This window comes from Podarcis filfolensis (genome assembly GCF_964270895.1).
Source record: "Podarcis filfolensis genome assembly, chromosome: 1".
In the NCBI taxonomy this organism is placed as follows: Eukaryota; Metazoa; Chordata; class Lepidosauria; order Squamata; family Lacertidae; genus Podarcis; species Podarcis filfolensis.
The window spans coordinates 70,207,221-70,229,508 of NC_139604.1; the positions used below are offsets into that span (position 1 = coordinate 70,207,221).

Sequence of the window (22,288 nt, forward strand, 5' to 3'; positions counted from 1 at the left end):
GTTCGTGCAAGTCACATCTGTGTCTGAAAGAATAGGATAGGTAATACGAGACCGCCTAATTATAGTCAGGGAAATGCTTTGGCCTTGCAGGAATCATGACAACTTTCTTTGATGTCGTTGTCCATCTCCTAGTCCCTTTGTAGAAGTGGGAATGACTTGCATTCTCATGATCAGGAGATGGCAACTGTCTCCTAAGGCAGTCACAGAAAGTCACTTAGTGCTTACTTTGTACTGAGAAAAGTGGTGTATATGACCGTCATACCAAAATCATACAATGTTTAGTGCTGCTTCAAAGCTTGTGGGATTGCAATCACTTTGAGTCAAATGGAAGAGGGTAAGGAAACATTTCAAGAAATGCAAGGAATCCGTAGAGCCCGGTCTATATGTCAGAGGATATTTGGAAGACACGTGGGGCAGACCTGACTTTTAAACGAAGCAGGTTTGAGCCTACCAAATACAGTGGTACCTTGGGTTACATACGCTTCAGGTTACATACGCTTCAGGTTACACACTCCACTAAGCCAGAAATAGTGCTTCAGGATAAGAACAGAAATCGTGCTCCGGCGGCGCGGCGGCGCGGCGGCAGCAGGAGGCCCCATTAGCTAAAGTGGTGCTTCAGGTTAAGAACAGTTTCAGGTTAAGAACGGACCTCCGGAACGAATTAAGTACTTAACCCGAGGTACCACTGTACTCAAATGGGAGACCACCAGGGAATCTATTTTATGCTAGCCTGAGCGCCTCAGGGGGAAGGGTTGAATGTAAATGTAACACCTTCCTAAATACAAATGAAGAACTTCATCAGCACTAATGTGCATCCTATACAATATTTGCAGACTCACCCTCTGAGTGTGAATCCTTATGAAATTAAAACAGCAGCACCCACACACGAAAGGGAGGTTTCTGCAGACATGGGGTGCCTCCTGAATGCCAGGGATTTCAAGTGCGTATTTGAAATTCAGATTTGTGCAATTTAAGTGGATTAAAAAGGGCTCTGTCACCCTAGGGCAAAGAATCCACTTTGAAAAATAATTGGGGATTTGCGGTTTGGAAAGTGATGGGAGATGCATTGGAAAGTGTGGTTATCTATGAATAACTAAGAAGCATGTAAACACACTGCAAGCAAATCAGGGCGAATGTTCATTATTGTGCAATCGCCCTGCAAACAAATCAGAACAAATACTCAATAAAGACCAGATATAACTTCACCTCCACGTAAGCTTTGTAGAAGCCAATCAGGATGAAAGGTTGAGTGAAGAGCTACAACAGGAACAAGGGGGACATAAATATCTATATCGGGATTTGCTGCAGCTGTGGTTCCTGCTGCCTGAGGCAGTTGCCTCACCTTGCCCCATGGCTGGGCTAGTCCTGGTTCCTGTGTCCATGAAATTTGTCAGTTGCCTGCCCAAGATGGGGTTGCACTCCCACTGAAGGAGCAGGTACACAATCCAACGGTGCTTCTGGATCCAACTTTCTCACTAGAGGCCCAGGTCACCTCAGTGACTAGAAGCACCTTTTATTAGCTACACCTCATATGACTGCTTCAACAGCCCCAGGACTGGGAAAGCTTGGGCACAGTAGATCAGGCACTGAGGACTTCAAGACTGGGTTACTGCGATGCACCTCTCTACATGGAGCTTTCTTTGAGCTTGATTCAGAAACTGCCACAGTTGCTGATAGGAGAGGGGACCCCTTCAGCATACAGCCCCTCTGCTCAGAGATCTGCACCGGTTGCTGATTTGTTACCATGCAAGTAACTAACTATTAAGACACGGGTGGCGCTGTGGTCTAAACCACTGAGCCAAGGGCTTGCTGATCAGAAGGTCGGCAGTTCAAATCCCCGCGACGGGGTGAGCTCCCGTTGCTCGGTCCCAGCTCCTGCCAACCTAGCAGTTCAAAAGCACGTCAAAGTTCAAGTAGATAAATAGGTGCCACTCTGGTGGGAAGGTAAACGGCGTTTCCGTGCGCTGCTCTGGTTTGCCAGAAGTGGCTTAGTCATGCTGGCCACATGTCCCGGAAGCTGTCTGTGGACAAATGCTGGCTCCCTCGGCCTATAGAGCAAGATGAGCGCTGCAACCCCAGAGTCGTCCGACACTGGACCTAACGGTCAGGGGTACCTTTACCTTTTTAACTTACTATTAGTATATAAAGTCCTTAACAGCTTAAGACCAGTTGACTTGCAGGATACACCCACTCGACCACTTCAATCTACGGAACAGGCCCTGTTCTAGGAGCCACATAATACTCCTTCTGCACGTGTAAGAAATCAATATTTTAATGTAGAACTCCTTACTTGTTGACGTCAGGCAGTCACTTTGACTGTACTCTTCTCAGTGTCTGCTTAAAACATTTTTGTTTAGACAAGCCTACCGAGACATGTGGATGTTGACAGGTTTTAATCTCTTTCACTGCCGATTTTAATTATTTTTAAATGTTTTAATTATTTTAAAAAAAACCAACAACCACATTATCGATAATTTTAATGTTTCTTGTAAAGTGATTAGGGTTTTTACTACAGTCAAACAGTATATAAACTCTTTTATATAAAATTAAGAAAGAAAGTAAAAAATCACAAAAGTTATATCCTGAGGAAATAACACAGGAAACTGTCTCATACAGAATCAGGCCACTGACACATCTGTCTCAGTATTGGATCCAGTGATTGGCAGCAAGTCTCCAGGATTTCAGAGAAAGGTGTATTCTGTGGAATTTGTACCTGGGACCCTGATAATGCAGAACATGAGCTCTACTACTGAGCTACAGCTGCTCTCTGTAGTCAGTCCTTTTGAAAGTTTCGTAGAACTCTCAGGGGAAAATACGGAAGAATTTTTTTTAACCTATACTGTATTTTATTAAGGGAAATGTACAATTTCAATGTACAATTTCACTGAGGCTTTAAATAGCCTCAATAAGTGTTGGTAAAGGCATGTTAGTAACATTCCATTTCACTTCTGGACTGTTTTTCATATTTTGTCGTGACATCTTCCAGAAGAAAATTAATTCCATCCAACATTGTCTGGGTTTTTCAAGGTCATTGCTGTAGCCCGTGTTTTCATGCAGTTTGCTAATTATGTGATTAATGCTTCAGGATATATATTCGGCGCGGCATTTCTTCTTACGCGAAGGCAAGGCCAAGTGCACCCATTACATAAACAAACAAAAAGCATTAATCTTTCGATTCATAAATCATCCTCTACATCACAAGCGATCTGGATATTTTTGGGGAATCGTGGGAATTACTGCAAGATACAATCTGTCCTGAGCAGCCCAGCTCAATGCATTCAGCCCAATGCTTATGTCAGAAGAGATCATGCCGGCAGCATTCATTTAGCTGCTTTTCCATGCACAGCTATTATTCAGTCTCCCAGCACTTCTCATGACTCCAAGACGTTCCCTTTTTGCTTTTTATTTCTCCATTAAAACACAAACACACACACCACTTTTCAACTTCCTCCATCTTCCTACTTCACTGTTGTCTTTTGACCTGTGAACACAGAGGGGAAAACTACACATTACATGCAATTACATGTGAAGAATATCCAGCATATTAAAAAAACACAACGAAAAGCAGGTTTGGGAGGATATGATTTGGAGTAAAGAAATGCAGAAGGGGAGGGAATGCACAACCCTATCCTTGTGTGCTATTTCCCCCACCCCCCACCATCAAATCACCCCCTCAGCAGTTTCTCTCCCTGAAGAAAGTTCATATGCATGTTTATATAAACACATATGTAAAACCCGGCTGGGGCAGGGAGCTGGCAGATTATTTGGAGAGGTAAAATGGATGCTTCTTTCACTCATTTGTCTGCAATGGGTAGTTTGTTCCCAAGACCCAGAGATTTACCCAGCTGACCTGCCCTTTGTTGCGGTGGAGCAAGAGATGTCTCTTCCCTCCTGCCATATCACAAACTGTTATGCAAGTTCTCCTCAGTTCCATGGGATGGTTGCTGTTTGAGAGCGCAGGCCCCAGTCTCCCTAGGGCATGTTCTTTCAATCTTGCCTCAGAACCAGTCGACTGAATGAAATCCCTAGTTTGGAAAAGAGTCAGGATGTTGGTCATGATTCCTAATAAAAGAATTCACACAATAAACAATATGAGAGAGAGAGGGAGAGAATGAGAGAGAGAGATGCATTAGTGGTGGTGATGAATGGAGACTGACTTTTTTATTTTCTTTTGGTTCTCTGACGTTATTTAAATTGACTGAGCCATTGCACTGTTGTCTAGTATCAGAAGTCATCCATTCATGGATCTTTAAGTTGTATAGTAGCAGTCCTTATAGTTCATGGTAGTTGTTAGTTGCTTCACAACAGTAGCTTTGGGTTTCCAAAGTGCCCACAATCAACATCTAATAATAATAATAATTTATACCCCCGCCTATCTGGCTTGGTTTCCCTAGCCCCCCCCAAAAAAAACCCCACTACATCCTCCTCTTGAGATTGAGGTGAATGTTAGAAGCTACCATTTACTGAATCATTTTTAAATCCACATAAGTTTAATAATAATAATAATAATAATAATAATAATAATAATAATAAATCTGAAGCTATATATGAAGCTGCCATTTACTGAGCTATATCACTGGTCCACTTAGCCAGATATTGCCAACTTTTAACTGACAGCACCTTGCCAGCAGTTGAGGCTTTTCTACCACCTGCTACCTGTTCCTTTTCACTGGAGGTGTCAGCTACTGAGCTTTTCAGCTACTGACTGTGCTATATCTTTGGCTTTTAGTACATCTTATTTCTTTCTTTCTTTTTTACACTGCTGGGATATGTTTACATGACAGGCAGCATATAAAATATTTTAAAATAAGTAAATATAACCCTACGAGCAAAGCATGTACTCTGTCGTTAAGCAGCGAGTGGCTCCACCTTCGCAACCGGTTGATGCTAATCTGTTGCTGAATGTCACATAAATATTGTATGGAAATTTGAGCCAGAAGCGCACTGGAAAGAAAATGATAGATAGAAAGGCTAGGATGAGGGGCATTCAGTGATAATGACCCAGGCAACATGAGGACATGTCACTACTTTTTAATGAAGGTTATTTACTTTCATGTGAAGAAATCCAAAAGTGTTGACTTCAGGGTGAGCTGCAAACTGCAACAGCTATTTCTTCGAGGGTAAAATTACAGTACCAGGAGGCAACAGCTCTCACAGTCCTAGCCAAATGGTCTGACTGTTTCATGGGGGATAATTTTGGGCTCCTTGAACCATTTCCTGTAGCACTGAATCCCACAGGTTATTGTTTTTATGAGCACTGGCGCCCTCAGCGTACACGGTGCTAGGATGTAAGATGACAAATCAGCAAATCAGCAAGGGTGTAAATGTAATTATATGCAAACGTAATACAGATTCATAATGTTACAACGTGTGATCCCATAAAATTATAGCCTGCCAAAAGCACAGAACGGGAGCGGCCAGGGAACACTAACCACAGAAGCTAGTAACTATAAGTAAATTTAGAAAAGAAAGATCCTCCTGCTGATGCAAGTGAAAAAAATATAGCGAGGTCACATGTTGCACAAATCCCTCAAAGTCATCATTCAGTGTTCCCTGGGGCGTTTTCATATGCTGACCAACCCTTTTCCTGTTGTTAGGCTCAAGCTGACTAACATGGACAGTGACTGAAAGAAGGGTGAGAATGACCAGATAAATCTTTTATTTAACTCTTTGGATACAACGAGCATCCAAATGGGTTTGGATATCAAGGGCTATTAGTATAAATCCACTGTCATTCCATTGCTCTAATTATGATAAAAGATACACAAGGGCTAAACTTCATATATGCCATAAGGCTAACAGATTTAAATCCATGGAAGTGATAATAATAACCAAGCGGATGATAAGGTTTGTTTCAGTTCCTTGTTCTGTTCCACATTTCTGGTTGGGGGGAAGGAGACTGATTTTGAGGGATAGTAGGTCAGAGATGTCCTATAAGTTGCCAGGATGCGAAATGAAATAAGAACTACAGTGGTACCTCGGGTTAAGTACTTACCGTAATTTGTTCTGAAGGTCCATTGTTATTCTGAAACTGTTCTTAACCTGAAGCACCACTTTAGCTAATGGGGCCGCCGCGCCGCCGGAACATGATTTCTTTTCTCATCCTGAAGCAAAGTTCTTAACCTGAGGGTTAGTGGAGTTAGTGGAGTCTGTAACCTGAAGCATATGTAACCTGAAGCGTATGTAACCCGAGGTACCACTGTAATTTAATTGCATCGTAATCAATTTTACTTGCTGAGAGATGGCTCTGGAGGAATTTTATCTACACTTTTTTATCAGGCCAGTGGCCTATCTAGTACAGTATCCTGTGTTCACAGCGGCCAGCTAGACAAATCATGTGAAGCCGCCAAGCAGAACATGAGCACAAGAGTATACTCTGGCTCCTGAGGTTTCCAGCAACTGGCCTTCAGAGGTATAGTGCTTCTGACCACAGAGGCAAAGTGCAGCCATTGTGGCTAGTAGCTGTTGAAAGTCTTCTCCTCTAGGAATAAGGCTATGAGGCCACAGAAACTGAAGTGCAGATTGCATACCCAAAGTATCTGAAGCACTCATTTTACATGAAATACATCACAGCATAATGGTTTTGCTTTCCATTCCTTTTTATACACTAAGCTAAGAAGCAAAAATAAATAAATAAAACGCAGTGTTTTGGAAAGAACCAACTTCTGGAGAAGATGTGATTGTTTCAAGCATGTCTTAATTTCACAGTTGTTTGAGAAAGGGCTCAGTTCCCAAAGACAGTAAATTGTTTCTTTTAGAAAATCTACAATTTAAATTGCTTTAATTACTACAAATCTCTAAAAGAATCCTAATGAGAAATATTTCATTCGATCGGTTTCTCAAAGGAATGGCAGTAATTGGCTCTATAGCAACGATAGATTGCTTTCTAAATTATCCATTTTCCAAGTCTTCTTTTTCTAATCCAATTTCCAGACCCAAAGTGATGCTGATGAGGTGGCTACCTTTTTTTCTGGTTTAATATATCTCTGGTTTAATGACAAGAAATAATAGGCGATAGCCCCAATTTTCTCCCTATTTTAAATATTTCATTGTTTTCTTAATTTATGTCCTCTTCATGATTTTCTCTCAGTCACTGGCAGTCAGATGTATCCACTATTATTTCCTCAGTCTCCATGGCTATCATTTAACTAGTTTATATATCAACACCTCATTTTTTAAAGAAGAAAAACACTAGATTCACCACCAGTACTTTATTCACATGTCTTAAAATGTGAATTTTTTTTTTAAAAAAAGGTTAGCAAAAGTCACCTCTGAATGCAAACCAGGAAGTTAAAGTAATATTTCACTCTGACATGTTTCATGTTCTTTAAAACTGACATTTCCAGACCATAATGGGAAGGGACTAGAATCCAGGATGTATTCTCAATGCAGCTTACAACAATAAACAATGAACTACAATGCTGTTGACAACTGTTATATATTGGACACAGAACACAGAAAAAGAATACAAACACTTAGCTTAAAACATCAGGGAAAATAAAAATAAAAGTTTTTGCCCTATGATCAAGAGGTGTAGGGCTTAAAGATCAATACCAGCATTTTAACTGTGCCAAAAACAGAACAAGTTCCAATGAAGTTGTTTAAAAACAGGTATGATGAACATGGATCTTGCCACCTGGTCCTTGTTAAAAAAAATAGCTCATCCCCCAACATCCCTTAGTGTGAGGGCTCCTCTTTGATATTTGTGTGTTGATCAGGAAGATCTGAAGGGAGTGCCAATGTCCATTTGACTTAACGTGGCTGAAAGTCTCAGGCTGCGTACACACTAAACCATTTGTAGCCCCCAAAATGTAGTTTTTTGTGAATCCAGAATTATTCATGACCATCCTCTTCATGCTGCTTTCAATCTAGCCTGGATCTAGGAACGTCAAAGAAGCAATTCAGTTAAATGTGTTGTAAACTCGTTCAGGGAAATCCAGTAGGGAAAGATGGGACTCCACAGAGCTATCTGGTGTCACAGTGTTATATCACATATACAACACATATAAAAGGAATATCTTTACCAATCTAGCTGAGCACCTAGATTGATTCTAGATCCTGCCATCCACAAGGGTGTTTGGGGTTATTTGATGCACATTTGAAAACCCGCCTGTGGACTAGGCTCCCCATGCTTTTTCCTCCCTGCACATACCCCAGGTGAATGAAGGAAGTGGTGATTGCAGTCTTGGTATACACCTACTCACACTGCCATTGGGCAGGTGTGTATAAACCCCTACCTACAGTTGTCAGAAGAAGAAGAAGAAGAAGAAGAAGAAGAAGAAGAAGAAGAAGAAGAAGAAGAAGAAGAAGAGTAGTAGTAGTAGTAGTAGTAGTAGTTTGGATTTGATATTCTACTTTATCACTACCCTAAGGAGTCTCAAAGTGGCTAACATTCTCCTTTCCCTTCCTCCTCCACAACAAACACTCTGTGAGGTGAGTGGGGCTGAGAGACTTCAGAGAAGTGTGACTAGCCAAAGATCACGCAGCAGCTGCATGTGGAGGAGCGGAGACGCGAACCTGGTTCCCCAGATTGCAAGACTACCACTCTTAACCACTACACCACACTGGCTCTCAACCACCCAGATCTGCTTTCATCTGTTTCTGAAAGGACACACTGTGAGGGGTAATGCAGAATCAATGTGCAATGAGGCTTTTATATTCAGAATGAAACCAGTTTCTCAAGAAGTGCTTTTTGGGGAGGGGAGAATATCCAATAGATGTAGGTTGTGTGTGGACTGTGTAGACAGAAGATAGAAGTACTCTTTCTCCATTGATTCCAGAATAAAATGTTGTGTTTACTGCCTCGTTGTCATCTGGGACTCTGCCTTATCGGGATTCATAATTGTGTGGAAGCTTCCAAGTGTGATTGATCTAGTTCTTTAGGATCAGTTTATTTACACTTGATTTAAAATTAAATGAGTTTGTTCATTTCTCTCACATTATAAATTTCAGTCATTGAAATAACCGAGTCTGACTGCTCATTTTGCAGAAAAGCAATATGCACTTTCTCGCAAACATGCCAGCAGGAAACATGTCTGAATCTTTGTGCAGATTTCTGAAGACAGTGATAAATGTCAGGAAATAAAACCTGTCATGTTGTATTTGAGGTAGCAAAGGACAACACACATTAAGCTTCCAAATTTGGGCCTATATATCTGCAGAGTCTTTTGTGTTGTTGTTTTTTAAAGTAGGACATCAAAAGACAAAGTTTTTGAGATGTGTTCTAAGCAAGCAACACCGTGGTGGGTGGTAGCGACCATTTTTGCTGTTTCTCAGGACAAATATTTCAGAGATTTAACTCTCTTCCCCCCCTACCCTGCCTCGACTTTCAGGGCTCCAAAACCTTCTGCAGTGCAGTAGGTCCTGTGGTTTCTTCCCCACAGCTCTTTGTCACAATAGTAGGAGGGGTTGCTTTTGTCTTCCTGTCTTCATAATACGGTGAAGATTAGAAAGGTCACCGCAGATACACTGCAAAAGCCTTCAGTCATCTCTATCGCCTTTGTCCTTTTAAAAATCGTGTAATAAGATAACAAAACCAGCGCACTCAAAGGGGCAGTAGCCCACTGACACTCATTCTTAAGCAGGCGCCTACAGCTGGTCCAGAGGGCACAGAGCAAATGCACGCTGAGCCGCTGCCTGCAGAGCTTTTGTCCTCTGCTTTGCTAGGGATGGGAGATGTATCTTCCACTCGAGTTTTCAACAAGTTGCAAGTGCTGATTGGCAAATCTACTTGTCTTATTACCAGCGCTGTCCACTGTTAACAGGCCTTTAGCTATCCATTTTCCATTTTCAAAGACTCACCTCTGTATCGCCAGAGAACATATAATGTGTTCAGGACTGTTGACAGTCACAAGGGAATGCTGCTAACCCCACGTACTGCTGAAAAAGTCCAAAAGTAGGAAGTTGTCATTAGTTTCATATTCCTAAACCCTGTGCAAAGCTTACTGAGAATATTCTTACATTCTACAAAGATTAAAACAACAACAACACACCATGTAGTGTTGATTTAATGCTCTCGAACTTTAGCTCACGCAAGCTATTACAAGGGTGGCCATTGTGGTAAGATGTTGTGGACTACAACTTCCAGCAGCTCCATTCATGCGTGGGCAGTCAGGGATGATGGGACTTGTAGTTGCCAACTTCTGGACATTAGGTACCCCAGAGTTATTCCTTATGAATAACACAAAATTTGCAAAAGAACAGCATCTTCCTGCAGCCGCTTTTGCATTGCTAGCAGTGAGCAATCAATTTGTAGTTCAGAAAATAAGAGATTAATTTTTCGATGAACTTCATTTTTTTTCTAGACATTTGATACTTGGAGGCTATAATCATGCAAAATGAGAATGTCTATGATAGGACTGCGATATGATCATGTGGTGGTGATGATAATAATAGTAGCCAGTTCATTATAGCATACATCAAAGAAATACGAGAACTTGTTATGCAAGAATTGCTTTAAGAGAGCCAGATATTCCCGTCCCTCCAGTGCTCAACCCTAGGTTGCCCTGCCAGCTAATCTATTTGTCTGTGGCAGACACTGGAGCTTCACATGCTGCCTTAACTATGGTCCTTCCAGAGGCATTGGCTTCTCTAGCAGATTGGGGACCCCCAACCCCAATGCAATGTCATGCCCACAACATTGCAGGGTGCCAGGGGGGCAGAGGCAAACACCCTCTGAAAATTGAGGGGCCCCGCTCCTCTAAAAAAATACTTTCTTTGGGGGGATAGACTGCCTCGGCCCCTAGGAGTTGCCGCCTATGGGTCCTTCTGTGTAGGGTACCCATAGGGCTCACTCAGGGCCGGATTTAGGTTTGATGAGACCCTAAGCTACTGAAGGTAATGGGGCTCTTTATATGTGATATTTTAGGGAGAAGGCTAGCAGCTGGGGCCTATTACTTACATCGTAGGAGCCTACACAACACAAAGCAAAACACTGTTGCTGTATGTAGGTTTTATTTTATTTTTTTTTTATCTTATATTTTGGAAATGTACATCCAATTTAATTTTGGGGGAGGCAAGAGAGTGGAGCCCTAAGCTATAGCATGTTTAGGTAAAGGTAAAGGTCCAGTCGTGACCGACTCTGGGGTTGCGGCGCTCATCTCGCTTTATTGGCCGAGGGAGCCGGCGTACAGCTTCTGGGTCATGTGGCCAGCATGACTAAGCCACTTCTGGCGAACCAGAGCAGCACACGGAAACGCCGTTTACCTCCCCGCTGGAGCGGTACCTATTTCTCTACTTGCACTTCGACGTGCTTTCGAACTGCTAGGTTGGCGGGAGCTGGGACCGAGCAACGGGAGATCACCCTGTCGCAGGGATTCGAACCATCGACCTTCTGATCGGCAAGTCCTAGGCTCTGTGGTTTAACCCACAGTGTCACCTGCGTCTCTCTATAGTTTATACATTAATCCAGCACTTGGCTCACTCCAATTGATCATTTTAGGGTTTCTGTGGATTGGCTTTACACAGGTAAAATGCCAAAATGGTAATGATTACATTCTAGTGTGATTCATGTCTCTAGCCCATAGAGCAGATGCCCCTTTAAATGTTGCTGAATGGGAGCTCCCATCTTCCCTGCTCTTGGGCCCTGCTGCCTGGGGCTGGTAGGATTTGGAGCACAGTGGCATATGGAAGGCCCAGGTTAGCCACCCCTGCCATAGAGGTACATGTCTACTTCAAAACAGCTTTACCCTCATGTACCTTTCAGATAAAATCAGCTCTGTTATAATCAGCAGGCATTTTCATCGGTGTCCATCAAGGGAGATAAGTACGGTATGTGGAAATAAGTTTCTCCTCCTGTAATGGTGTTGCAGTGCTGATGCAGGCCTTGTTAAACTGGCTAGATTCATGGTTCAGTGTGGACAGGATGAATGTGTATCTCCATCCAGCGGACATTTTTATTGTGTGTGATTATTTAAGCAGGATTTGAGCCAGACAGAGCCTTTGCCACCTGTTTGAGAGAAAATTGTACTTAGGCATGACTGAGGCTTGAAGTCAGAAAATGCTAGCATCATATGGTCTGTCTGTCCATCTTTCTCTGTGTGTTTCCTCCTTTATGAAACCTGAGTATTTATTTTCTCTCCTCTCTTATTATGTAGGCTTGATATAGGTAAAGGTAAAGGTACCATTAGGTCCAGTCGTGACTGACTCTGGGGCTGCGGCGCTCATCTTGCTTTATTGGCCAAGGGAGCTGGCGTACAGCTTCCGGGTCATGTGGCCAGCATGACTAAGCCGCTTCTGGCGAACCAGAGCAGCGCATGGAAACACCGTTTAGCTTCCTGCCCGAGTGGTACCTCTTATCTACTTGCACTTTGACGTACTTGTGAACTGCTAGGTTGGCAGGAGCTGGGACCCAGCAACGGGAGCTCACCCCATCGCAGGGATTCGAACCCACAGCGCCACCCGCATCCCAAGGCTTGATATAGTTTACAGCTAATTGCATGCATTAAATAGGAAAAACGCTAGGTAAGTATATATAAAAAATCAGTTGAGGGGTTGCAGATAGGAAGCCTGCTGCTTCTTTATACATCTCCCTGGATTCCCCCTCTGTCTAGGAAAATGTAAGGACTGTAGTTCTTTGACAGCGAACAGGTCTTTAAATATATATATATATATTAATTTATTTAATCAAGAACACATAATTCAATGGCATATGAGAATGAAGAAATTAAGGGGGGAAAGCTCTAAAACAATGCTCTGCACTCTCACTAAACAACCAAAATAAAGATAGGGGGAACATAGCAGGGCAGGGAATAAAACCAATATAATTTACTATACAATAAGTGGTTGCATTTGGGGAAGTAGTTGACCTCCAATTCATAGATCCTCATGAACAGTGACAGGACTGCATATGTGCTTTAGCCCTGTGAATAAGGTCTTGGATCTAAACCTCCATTTGTGAATGGCATATGTGAGAAACACATGCTTCTTCCTTCATGCTGAAGAAGTTAACATGAATGGCTATTTTTCATCATTGCTATCTGTAGAGTAAAAAAAAAAAAGGATGACACTAGTGTTAAGTTGTGGGTGAACATATCAGACAGAGATTCTTCAGACAGCTCTTGTTTATTCACAGGCCAGAACAGAACTGAACAGAATGGTTCAGCCAGCCTGCTTATATAGACCTCCACTACAACGCAACAGTAACCACTTTCTGTAACTATCCAATCACTGAATCTCACTTTCAATATCTTATTTGCATATGTGGACCTGAGTGAAAACTATCTACAGTATCCCCCTGCTGGCCCAGGGTGAGAACTTCAGTACTTAACAACTAGCACTATTGACTGTCCTTGCCAGTAGTTGTATATATGGAAAACACTGTTTCTGCATTTCCATATCTTCAAACCCTGTTCTGGGCCCTATGAAAACTTTTAATTCTAAAAATGTGTCCTAGCTAGATGCAGAAGGGCTGGTTGCATTTGCAAACAGTGATAAGAACACTTCTTGTGTACGAGGCAGGCAGGAATATGCCTCATAGTTCCCCAAGCTTTTAGAATGCCCTTACTTTCTGTAGCACTGCTCTGACCTGCCCATACCTTCTATGCTTGTATCTTTGCTGTCTTCTGGTTCCATGCGCTACCACCTGGCTGCATCTGGCCATACGGAGCTTCATTTTGTGGGTGAGTCAGAGGAGCAGTCCAGGGAACTAGAGAACTTCTGTGAAGACCTGGCAGATGGAATAGGAGTCCACAGGGGAGCTGTCCAGCAGCACCAGCCAAGTCCATGCCCAAAGTCAGAAGGCCAAGTACTGAATTACAGGGAAGCTGCCCAAGAGGCAGCCAGATCAAGGAGCAGGTGTGACTGTTCTGCTGTGACCTGATGGTTTTTATGGCCGGCTTAGCTGCTCTCACCCTTTCCGGGGAAATAGTAAGACCTTGATGCTGACAAGGCCATGGTTCTTTCTCCTGAGCATTGCAATGAGGTGCCTAGCATGGCCAAGAAATATTGAGTGGTAATCACGGGATTCAGAGCTGGGGAGGGGTGCACCCAGTTGGTTTCATTTGGTTCCTTATTTCTGTAAGTTTTCTGGATAACGATGTTTCCCTGGAGTAGGAGCTCCTTCATGGTGCTCTAATTCCACCTGGTTCGTGGTAAAATGTGTACTGAGGTCAACTTCTGATGAGGAGGTCTCACCTGATTTTGGTTTTGGGAGCTGACAGGTCTTAACATTGGCCAGTGTGTAGCAACTCATAGGATTACCAGCCTTTGGTCATAACCTTATGTGTTGTGGAAATATAATCAGTAAATCAATACTTATATTTCAAGAAGCTTAACTTTGTCATTTCATTTCTCGGTTTGTACATCCAGTTTGCGTATTTTTGTCAATTTTATCTGACACCTTCTCAAGAGAACCTTAAATTATTTGCACACAGCAACTGATCCAAACTGAGGAGCACATGATACAAAGCAAAAAATCTAAGATCAATATATTTCTTGAAACAGGAGCAAAATATGGGCTTATGAGCATTTCTTAATCTTCCTGTCTCAAGCATTGCATATTAAAGTATACATGACACTAATCTTGATTTCTCACCTAGTTAATTATAGCGTGAAACCAAACAAATAGGACCTATTCATCTTAAACAAATGAAGAAAGGAGAAGCCCTATCAAAATGCTTCAGCGCTCCCCTCCTTTTTCTACCTCTTTATTAGAGCATTATTTTGTGTGTGTCTGAAGTTCTGCTGCTAATCTCAGTTTTGGTGATCTTCATTACCACTCCCATATTCACACTTCACTTAGAAAAATCTAAAGGAGTATAAAAGCAAAATTGTTCACCAGTGCATTTGCTTATCGCTCCTTATTTTATTACTCCATTGTTTTCTACCCCAACGTCCTGAGGCAGGTTTCTGCCTTTTGTAGTGCTTACTGATTTAGGTGTGTCTTTAGCTGCCTGTGGGAGTCAGTTTGGGGTTACAAGTATGATAATATCTCTAATTAACCGGAGCAATTAACATAGAAAGCAGAGCTTGCCCTGTAACATTTTGTCCTTATTCCAACATGAGGCAGAGAGAAAAGATGATTATAAAAGCTACATGGCAAGGAATTACATGTTTGGAAGTAGAAAAATTGCTGGAAATCCCCCCCCCAATATACACATAGGTGTAAACAAACCTTCCTTCCTTCCTTCCTTCCTTCCTTCCTTCCTTCCTTTCTTTCTTTCTTTCTTTCTTTCTTTCTTTCTTTCTTTCTTCTCTAAGGGTGCAGATAGGGCCCTTTCCAAAGCACCTAAATTTATGAGGGGGTGATCTCTGAGGAGGAAAAAAAACATGAAGACAATTGTAGACCTTGATTTGTAGACAATTAAAATTCATTAACAGCATGTTGCTCCAGAACCAGAACCAAGATCTACTTTATTTTATTTATAAAAATATTTATATGCAGCTGTTCATAAAATATAGCAGAGCAGTGTACAATAATTATGTACAATAGGAAACCATATAAAATGTTAAAATCATAAATCAGCTAGCTATTATGAAAAGATCTATTCCTAATTGCCTGCATAAGCCTGATGGAATAGAAGAGTTTTCAGTAGGCATTTTAAAGTTGAAACCGAAGGCACCTGTTCAAATAATACTGACTAACTTAGGAGACCCTCTGGAAGTCCTTAGTTCTCAGCCTAACCTACATCACATAGTTGTTGAGGGGGTAAAATGGGGAGGGGAAGAACCACACAGACTGCCTTGAGCTTGTTGAAAGAAACGGATGGTTTCTGCTATGAACTGAGATGTTTTCTGGAGCCAGAACAGGAAGTCTATCCGTTAAGAAACAATGGAGGGGCTGACCTAGAATACAAGTTTCTCAGAGGCCAGGTGTACCCAGGCACAGTCCTAAGTGGTAAAGAAATTCTTGAATGATAGGGGGGAAATGCTGTGGGTAAGGGGTTTACAATGTAAAATAGACATGGGAAAACAATAGAGGAGGGGAGTATGGAGCCTATAGAGAGCCAGAGTGGTGTAGTGGTTAAGAGCGGTAGTCTCGTAATCTGGGGAACCGGGTTCGCATTTCCGCTCCTCCACATGCAGCTGGTGGGTGACCTTGGGCCAGTCACACTTCTCTGAAGTCTCTCAGCCCCACTCACCTCACAGAGTGTTTGTTGTGGGGGAAGAAGGGGAAGGAGAATGTTAGCCGCTTTGAGACTCCTTAAAGGGAGTGAAAGGCGGGATATCAAATCCAAACTCTTCTTCTTCTTACTCTGCCTTCTGTGGAAGTGCTCTACACAAGTACACGTGTGTGTGTGTGTGTGTGTGTGTGTGTGTGTGTGTAGAGTCCCTTCTGACATGCTCCACCCCTGAGTTGATTCTTGGAACCCATGAGCATTAATACAGAGGTTGCTGGCATTGAAGTGCCTTCAGCATTTGCTGTGTAATCCTCGTTACAAAGGAACAGCACTGATTTATATAGGGGAGTAGGGCTCTGTTGACAGCTCTCAGATTTCCACATGAATGTCAGAAAGAACAGGAGGAAACTGAAAAAAGCCCCTTTATAAAAATATTGACAAAGGGAATACTGTCTGGAATGGCAAAAGAATATCCCTAAAAACTTGTTAGCACTGATATATTCCTCACCACAGAGATCTTGAGCAATGTAATAAGTGTCTCTGAGAATTATTGGGCCAGGGTCTAAAGAGAGTTGAAACTTAATAAATTTTCATAAATCACTTTAACGCCTCAGATGAAATATGCTACATACATAAAAAGCTTTATTACTATTTCCACAGAGACTTAAATTATAGCAGAACCTCTGGCATAGCTAAGGGGGTGCAGGAAAGTTATTGAATTATTTTACTGAAAGTGGAGATAAGAGTCTCGATTTTTGAAGATATGTCTCAAGATACGCATAGAGAACAAGGTTCGATTTGGGTCCTGCTTCAGGAATTCAGATAGTTGATTGTTTCATTTTAGACCACTTTGACCAGGACCAGGACCCACTTTGCCTGAAGGTCAAATCAAAGTCTTGTTTGGCAAGTTGGAAGCATTGACTAACATAGGAAAAGCAACAAATAATGGTAACATTTTAAAGGAATTTGATTAAATGTGCAGGAATAGTAGCACCTTCTGAATGGATAAAACTTGCCAAGGGAACTTGACTTTCTCCCTGATATGATAGTGGGGTTTTTTTAATTTGCAGGGAGGTTTTTAGGGTTGCGTGCATGTTTTTAATCTGAGAGCGTATCCACATCTGCAGCTTGAAATGCTATGGCCCTCAGGATTTTACCACCTTTATTTTGCTTAATTTGAGACTGTGGGATGTGATACATAAGTAGCAGTCAAGTACAACATTCCTTGTTTTCCTACAGTGGACATGCGGGGGAATGTTTGGTCCAGCCAGTCGATAACTTCCTGTTTCCTCCTGGCTGGGACATACTTCCTTTGCATGTGACTAGAGGTGGGCGTGACCTTACTTGTCTAGGTAACAAAAGGAACAGGGCATGCGCACACTCTCTCTCTTTGACTTCTTCCATCGTTGGAGCAGCAGATTTTAGCTAGAATTGCTCTGTTGGCTCTCAGCCAACAGAAGACACTGGTACTATCTCCATATGGGATAGATCCACATGTATATACTTTGTGACTAAGTCTGCCTTCAGGGATCCAACTGATGATGTGAGTAAACTTCTTTTATATACTTTACACAAATTTGTGGCGTGTTTATTCTTATAAGAGGGATATAAGGGAACTTGCCAGGAATCTAATACTGAGAGGCTTAAACAAGCCTGCAACCAGCTATCTGCTGTGTGTTTAAAAGGGGAATGTAAAACTCTGCTAAGTTATAGAACTTGCTAGCGCAAGTTAGGAAGGATATTAATAAACAATATATTCTCTCCTGCCTCCCTGAACTTTCCCACAGAGACCAGGTTTCAGACTGGATCCACACATTTAGCAGAATGTGGTGGGTGGTAGAATGATGATATGGCACAATGCACTGCACTAATGTTAGTGGAGGATACTTCTTCTGCATGCTTCACCACATTAAAAAAAGAAGTTTCCTGAAAAAAATTAAATGCTAAGGAGAGTAGCTTCAAGGCAGCCCTGCTCATGCCTGCGATGCTAGTTTTCTACCTCCGAAGACAGTTTTTTAAAACACAATGACCGCTCCCCGCTTAAAACGGGGGGCGCCCTTTGCGTGGACGTGTGCAGCCCCTAGATCTGGAGCAGCTCCAACAGCATAGGCTTGGCTTTGCCTTCCCTCAGGTGGGATACCTGGAGGTCTCCGCCTACCTCAGTCAGTTGTCCAATCCCACCTGGGGGAAACGTTGCCAAGGAGACCAGGCCAGGTAGGGGAGGGATTACCTGCCCACACAATAGAGGGAGGATCTTACCTGGGAATCCTCACTTGGCTCCAGAGCTTCTTCAGGAAGGACGTCGCTGGACTTCCTCGCTCCAAAGGTAAGCCTGGGGCCTTTTGGCCTCCCCGCCCCCCCCCCCCGCGACAGGGTTCCCAAAGGATAGCGGGAGGGGGGTAATGGATTTCAGGACACCCCTTTTAAAAGGGGATCCTTTTCCCTAGGCGGGCCCAGATGCCCCAGAGTGCTGGGTGGTGGCACGGGGGCCCCTCTGGCTGCCCCCCATGCCTGCGGGGGCGTGTGGGCCACAAGGGAGACAACGCCACACGCGGCCCCTCCCCTTCCCCCGCCAGGCCTGGCGGCCCTGGGGTGCGGCGGGTGGTAGCAGAGGGGGTCCCTGGTCACCCCCCAGGGCCTCGGTGGCTTCCAGGCGGCCTTTTTAGGCCGCAGGGAGGCCCGCCGCGTTTTGGGAGGCCTTACTGGGCCTCAGGGAGGGGCTTCACCGCGTTCTGCGGCCTAATCGGGCCTCCTGCGGCCCTGGAGCCTCCCCTGGGCGGCGGGGGCCTTCCTGCCGCCCCCGCGATCGCCGGGGGGTACGCGGGCCACGCCGTGCGGCCTCCCCCAGCTCTGTAGGCCTAGCTAGGCCTCAGGGAGGCCTGGCTGGGCCTCGGGAGGCTCCACGGCCTAATCGGGCCTCCGGCGGCCCTGGAGCCTCCCCTGGGCGTCGGGGGCCTTCCCGCCGCCCCCGCGATCGCCGGGGGGGCTGCAGGCCACACCGCGGCCTCCCCCGGCTCCGTAGGCCTAGCTGGGCCTCGGGGAGGCCTGGCTGGGCCTCAGGGAGGCTCCGCCGCGTTGTGTGGCCTAGTTGGGCCTCTGGCAGCCTCGGAGCCTCCCCTGGGTGGCGGGGGCCTTCCTGCTGCCCCCACGTTCCGTGGGGGGCCGCAGGCCGCGCCGCACTGCCTCCCCCAGCTTTGGCTGGCCTTTTAAGGCCGCAGGGAGGCTCTGCCGCCTCACACGGCCTACACCAGGCCTCTGGCGACCCTGGTACCTCCCCTGGGCGGCGGGGGGGACCTCTGCAGTCAGCGGGCATACCCACCCCCCCGAGATGGCCCCGGGGGACAGTGTGGGCCTCTGCTTGCCCCCACCCCCCTTAAACTGTGTGGCGGGGGGTGGCGCTGCATCACGGGGCCCTGCCAAGCCGCTGTAGGACTGATCCCTTTCGGGGGCGTGCAGGGCCATGCTTGGTGGTGGCTCCATATCTGCAGCCATTTCAGTGGTGACCGCATGGCAGCAGCCATTGCGCCGGTGGCCAGATGGCGGAGGCCATCCTGGATCTGGCTGCATGGCGGCGGTCATGCCTCGGTGGTCCTCAGGCACACCTATGGCTTCATTAGGTACGTATTGGTTTTACATCTCACCATCATGGCTTGCCAGCAGGTGCAGCAGGCATCGCGCTCATTATCGACGAGGGGAGACTGCCCATGGACCTCAACTGAAATCTGTGCAGTGATTTTCTAAACTATTGCTTGTTTTATTTTGCAGCCTTCAGTAGCAATTCCTGCTGCGACTCAGTTCTTGCCTTATCTCCTCCCCTCCCATTATTTGTACCCTTACCTTTATCACTAGAGTGTGTTTGCAAATTGATAGCGGGCATTTCCTACCAATCATTGCCCCCCCTTGTTTTTCGGATTCCCTAGCATACCCCACTCTATTAGCCCCACACCATGCCACCAAAGTGTCAGGCTGCTTCTCCTCCCCGCACCAGAAGGGGCACCGTAAGGGGCGCGCCCACCAAGCCTGCCCAGAGACAGGCGACTGGACAGCGGAAGGCGCGTGCGACCAGGGAGGAGCAGCCCAAGCCCAAGAAGACCGCACCCAAGAAGGCAGCGGCACCTAGAGGGTCTTCTGGGTCCATAAGCCCACTAGCCTTGGCAAGCCGCGCCGGCAGGGGGTCGGCTGCCAAGCCGAGACGTACAGAGAGCTCCTCCTCTACCCGCTCCTCCCTTAGTAGCAGTCTCTCGCACTCGGTGCGTGGAGACAGTAGGGTCAGGACCATTGCCCGGCTGAGGCGCCGCCTGGAGCGGCGGGATTCGCGCAGAGGGCGCTCTGGGTCACCTCACAGCCGCAGGCGAGGGCGCAGTAGCAGCTCCGCTGACCACCGTGTTCAGGAAGGTGGATCACGCTCATCATCTGCATCCACCAGGCGCAGAGGTAGGTCCCCCCGTTCCAGCTTCTCTGACAGGTACAAGAGTGACAAGAGCCCTGAGTCGCACAGATCGCGTCATCGCGGGAGGAAACACCGCAAATCCAGGAGGAGGGGCCACAAGTCCAAGAGGGACACTTCTGGGTCATCTAGTTCCTCAGGTAGGTCCAGCTCCACTGATAGTGAACGGGGGGGAGCATCAAAGGCTATTGGGTTACAGGCCCCCACGCCCCAGGGCTGCCGCACTGGGTCTGGCGGCGCCGCAACCGTAGGCACAGGCGTGAACATGGTGCTACCGCACCGTGCGGTGAGGAGGGCATTGACTCTAGAGGTAGCATTAGGAAATCCAACTTCAAAAGAACCGACCAGCCCCCAGGCCTTCGCCTGCGCGAGAAGTTGTGGGAACGCATCCTTAATGGGGAGTTTGTGGATTTGTTTGATCTGCTATCCCCTGCCTCTCCGACATGCCTAAAATCTAAATCCGCCGAGCAGAGGAAAAAAGATAAAAAAGTGAGTGTTGAGCGTACCTTTCGTAATTGGCTCACTGCATACACCACTTACATGGGTATTATAGTCGCTAGTTACCCTGACAGGGGTTGCCACCTGACCAACTACCTACTTATCATCCTAAAGGCTGAAGCCATGTCTGGGGGGGGAGGCGGCACTTGCCTATGACCAGGCATTCAGGGAGCAGGCGGCAGGGGACGACACAGCTAGATAGGATATCAAAGATGATGACGTGTGGTCTGAGTTGGTTGCCCCATTCTTCAAGAAAGGGTCCGACAATGTGAAACAGTCCAAATACCAATCCAAAGCCCCTAAGAGATCTTGCTGGGAGTATAACAACGGTTCCTGCTTCAGAGAAAAATGCCGATTTGCTCATGAATGCGAGCGCTGTAGTGGATCTCACCCCACCACAAAATGTTTTTGGGGGAAGAAGTTTTTTCGAGGCTCCCGCGGATCAGGCGCAGGCACATCTCAAGACAAAAGAGAGGCCGGAGCCTCTACAGGCTCCTCTGGCACACAGCAAAGCAAAAACAATGCCCGCAAATAGTGTTCTCCTTTCCCTAGCCCCCTCACCCATATCTCTATCAGCAATGCTGCCTTTTTTACACCAGTACCCCAATAAAGAGGCAGCAAAATACATTGAGGAGGGCTTTAGGGAAGGTTTCCGCATCCCAGTGGTAGGCACCCCTTCATGCACCAATCCCCCCAACCAAAAGTCTGTCCGAGATATGCCACACATTGCTGAGAAGAAGATCACCAAAGAACGCTTGCTGGGGCGAGTGGCAGGTCCCTTCACAGAACCTCCATTTCCCAACCTCATAGTGTCTCCACTAGGTATCGTACCTAAGAAGGCCCCAGGCGAGTTTCGATTAATACATAACCTTTCTTACCCAAAGGGTGGGTCAGTAAATGATGCCATTCCCCAAGAACAATGCTCAGTCAAATATGCATCTCTTGATCAGGCAATCAGGCTGGTTAGGGAGTGCGGCCCGGGCGCGCTCATGGCAAAATGTGACATCGAATCGGCCTTCCGTTTGTTACCAGTCCACCCCAGGGACTTCTGGTTGCTAGGTTTCAAATTCCAGGACCAATGGTACTTTGACAAAGCTATGCCCATGGGCTGTTCCATCGCATGCGCTGCATTTGAAACCTTCAGCACATTCGTGGAATGGGCCATGAAACGCAGGTCAGGGTCCCACCGCATTTCCCATTACCTAGATGACTACTTTTTGGTCCAGCCAGCGGGCTCAGACGCGTACGCTAGGGCGCTGGCATGCTTCATGGAAAGGAACAAAGG

At 45.5% G+C, this 22,288-nt stretch overlaps 1 protein-coding gene across 1 annotated transcript; it reads left to right on the forward strand.

The window, feature by feature from the left end:
- Positions 1 to 19,520: 19,520 nt before the first annotated feature.
- On the forward strand, positions 19,521 to 21,630 carry LOC310748831 (uncharacterized protein). The gene is made up of 2 exons (XM_083584793.1): positions 19,521 to 21,332; positions 21,377 to 21,630. The coding sequence occupies exon 1, from the start codon at positions 20,006 to 20,008 to the stop codon at positions 20,954 to 20,956; it is 951 nt and encodes a 316-aa protein (XP_083440919.1). The 5' UTR covers positions 19,521 to 20,005; the 3' UTR covers positions 20,957 to 21,332; positions 21,377 to 21,630.
- The last annotated feature ends 658 nt before the right edge of the window (positions 21,631 to 22,288 follow it).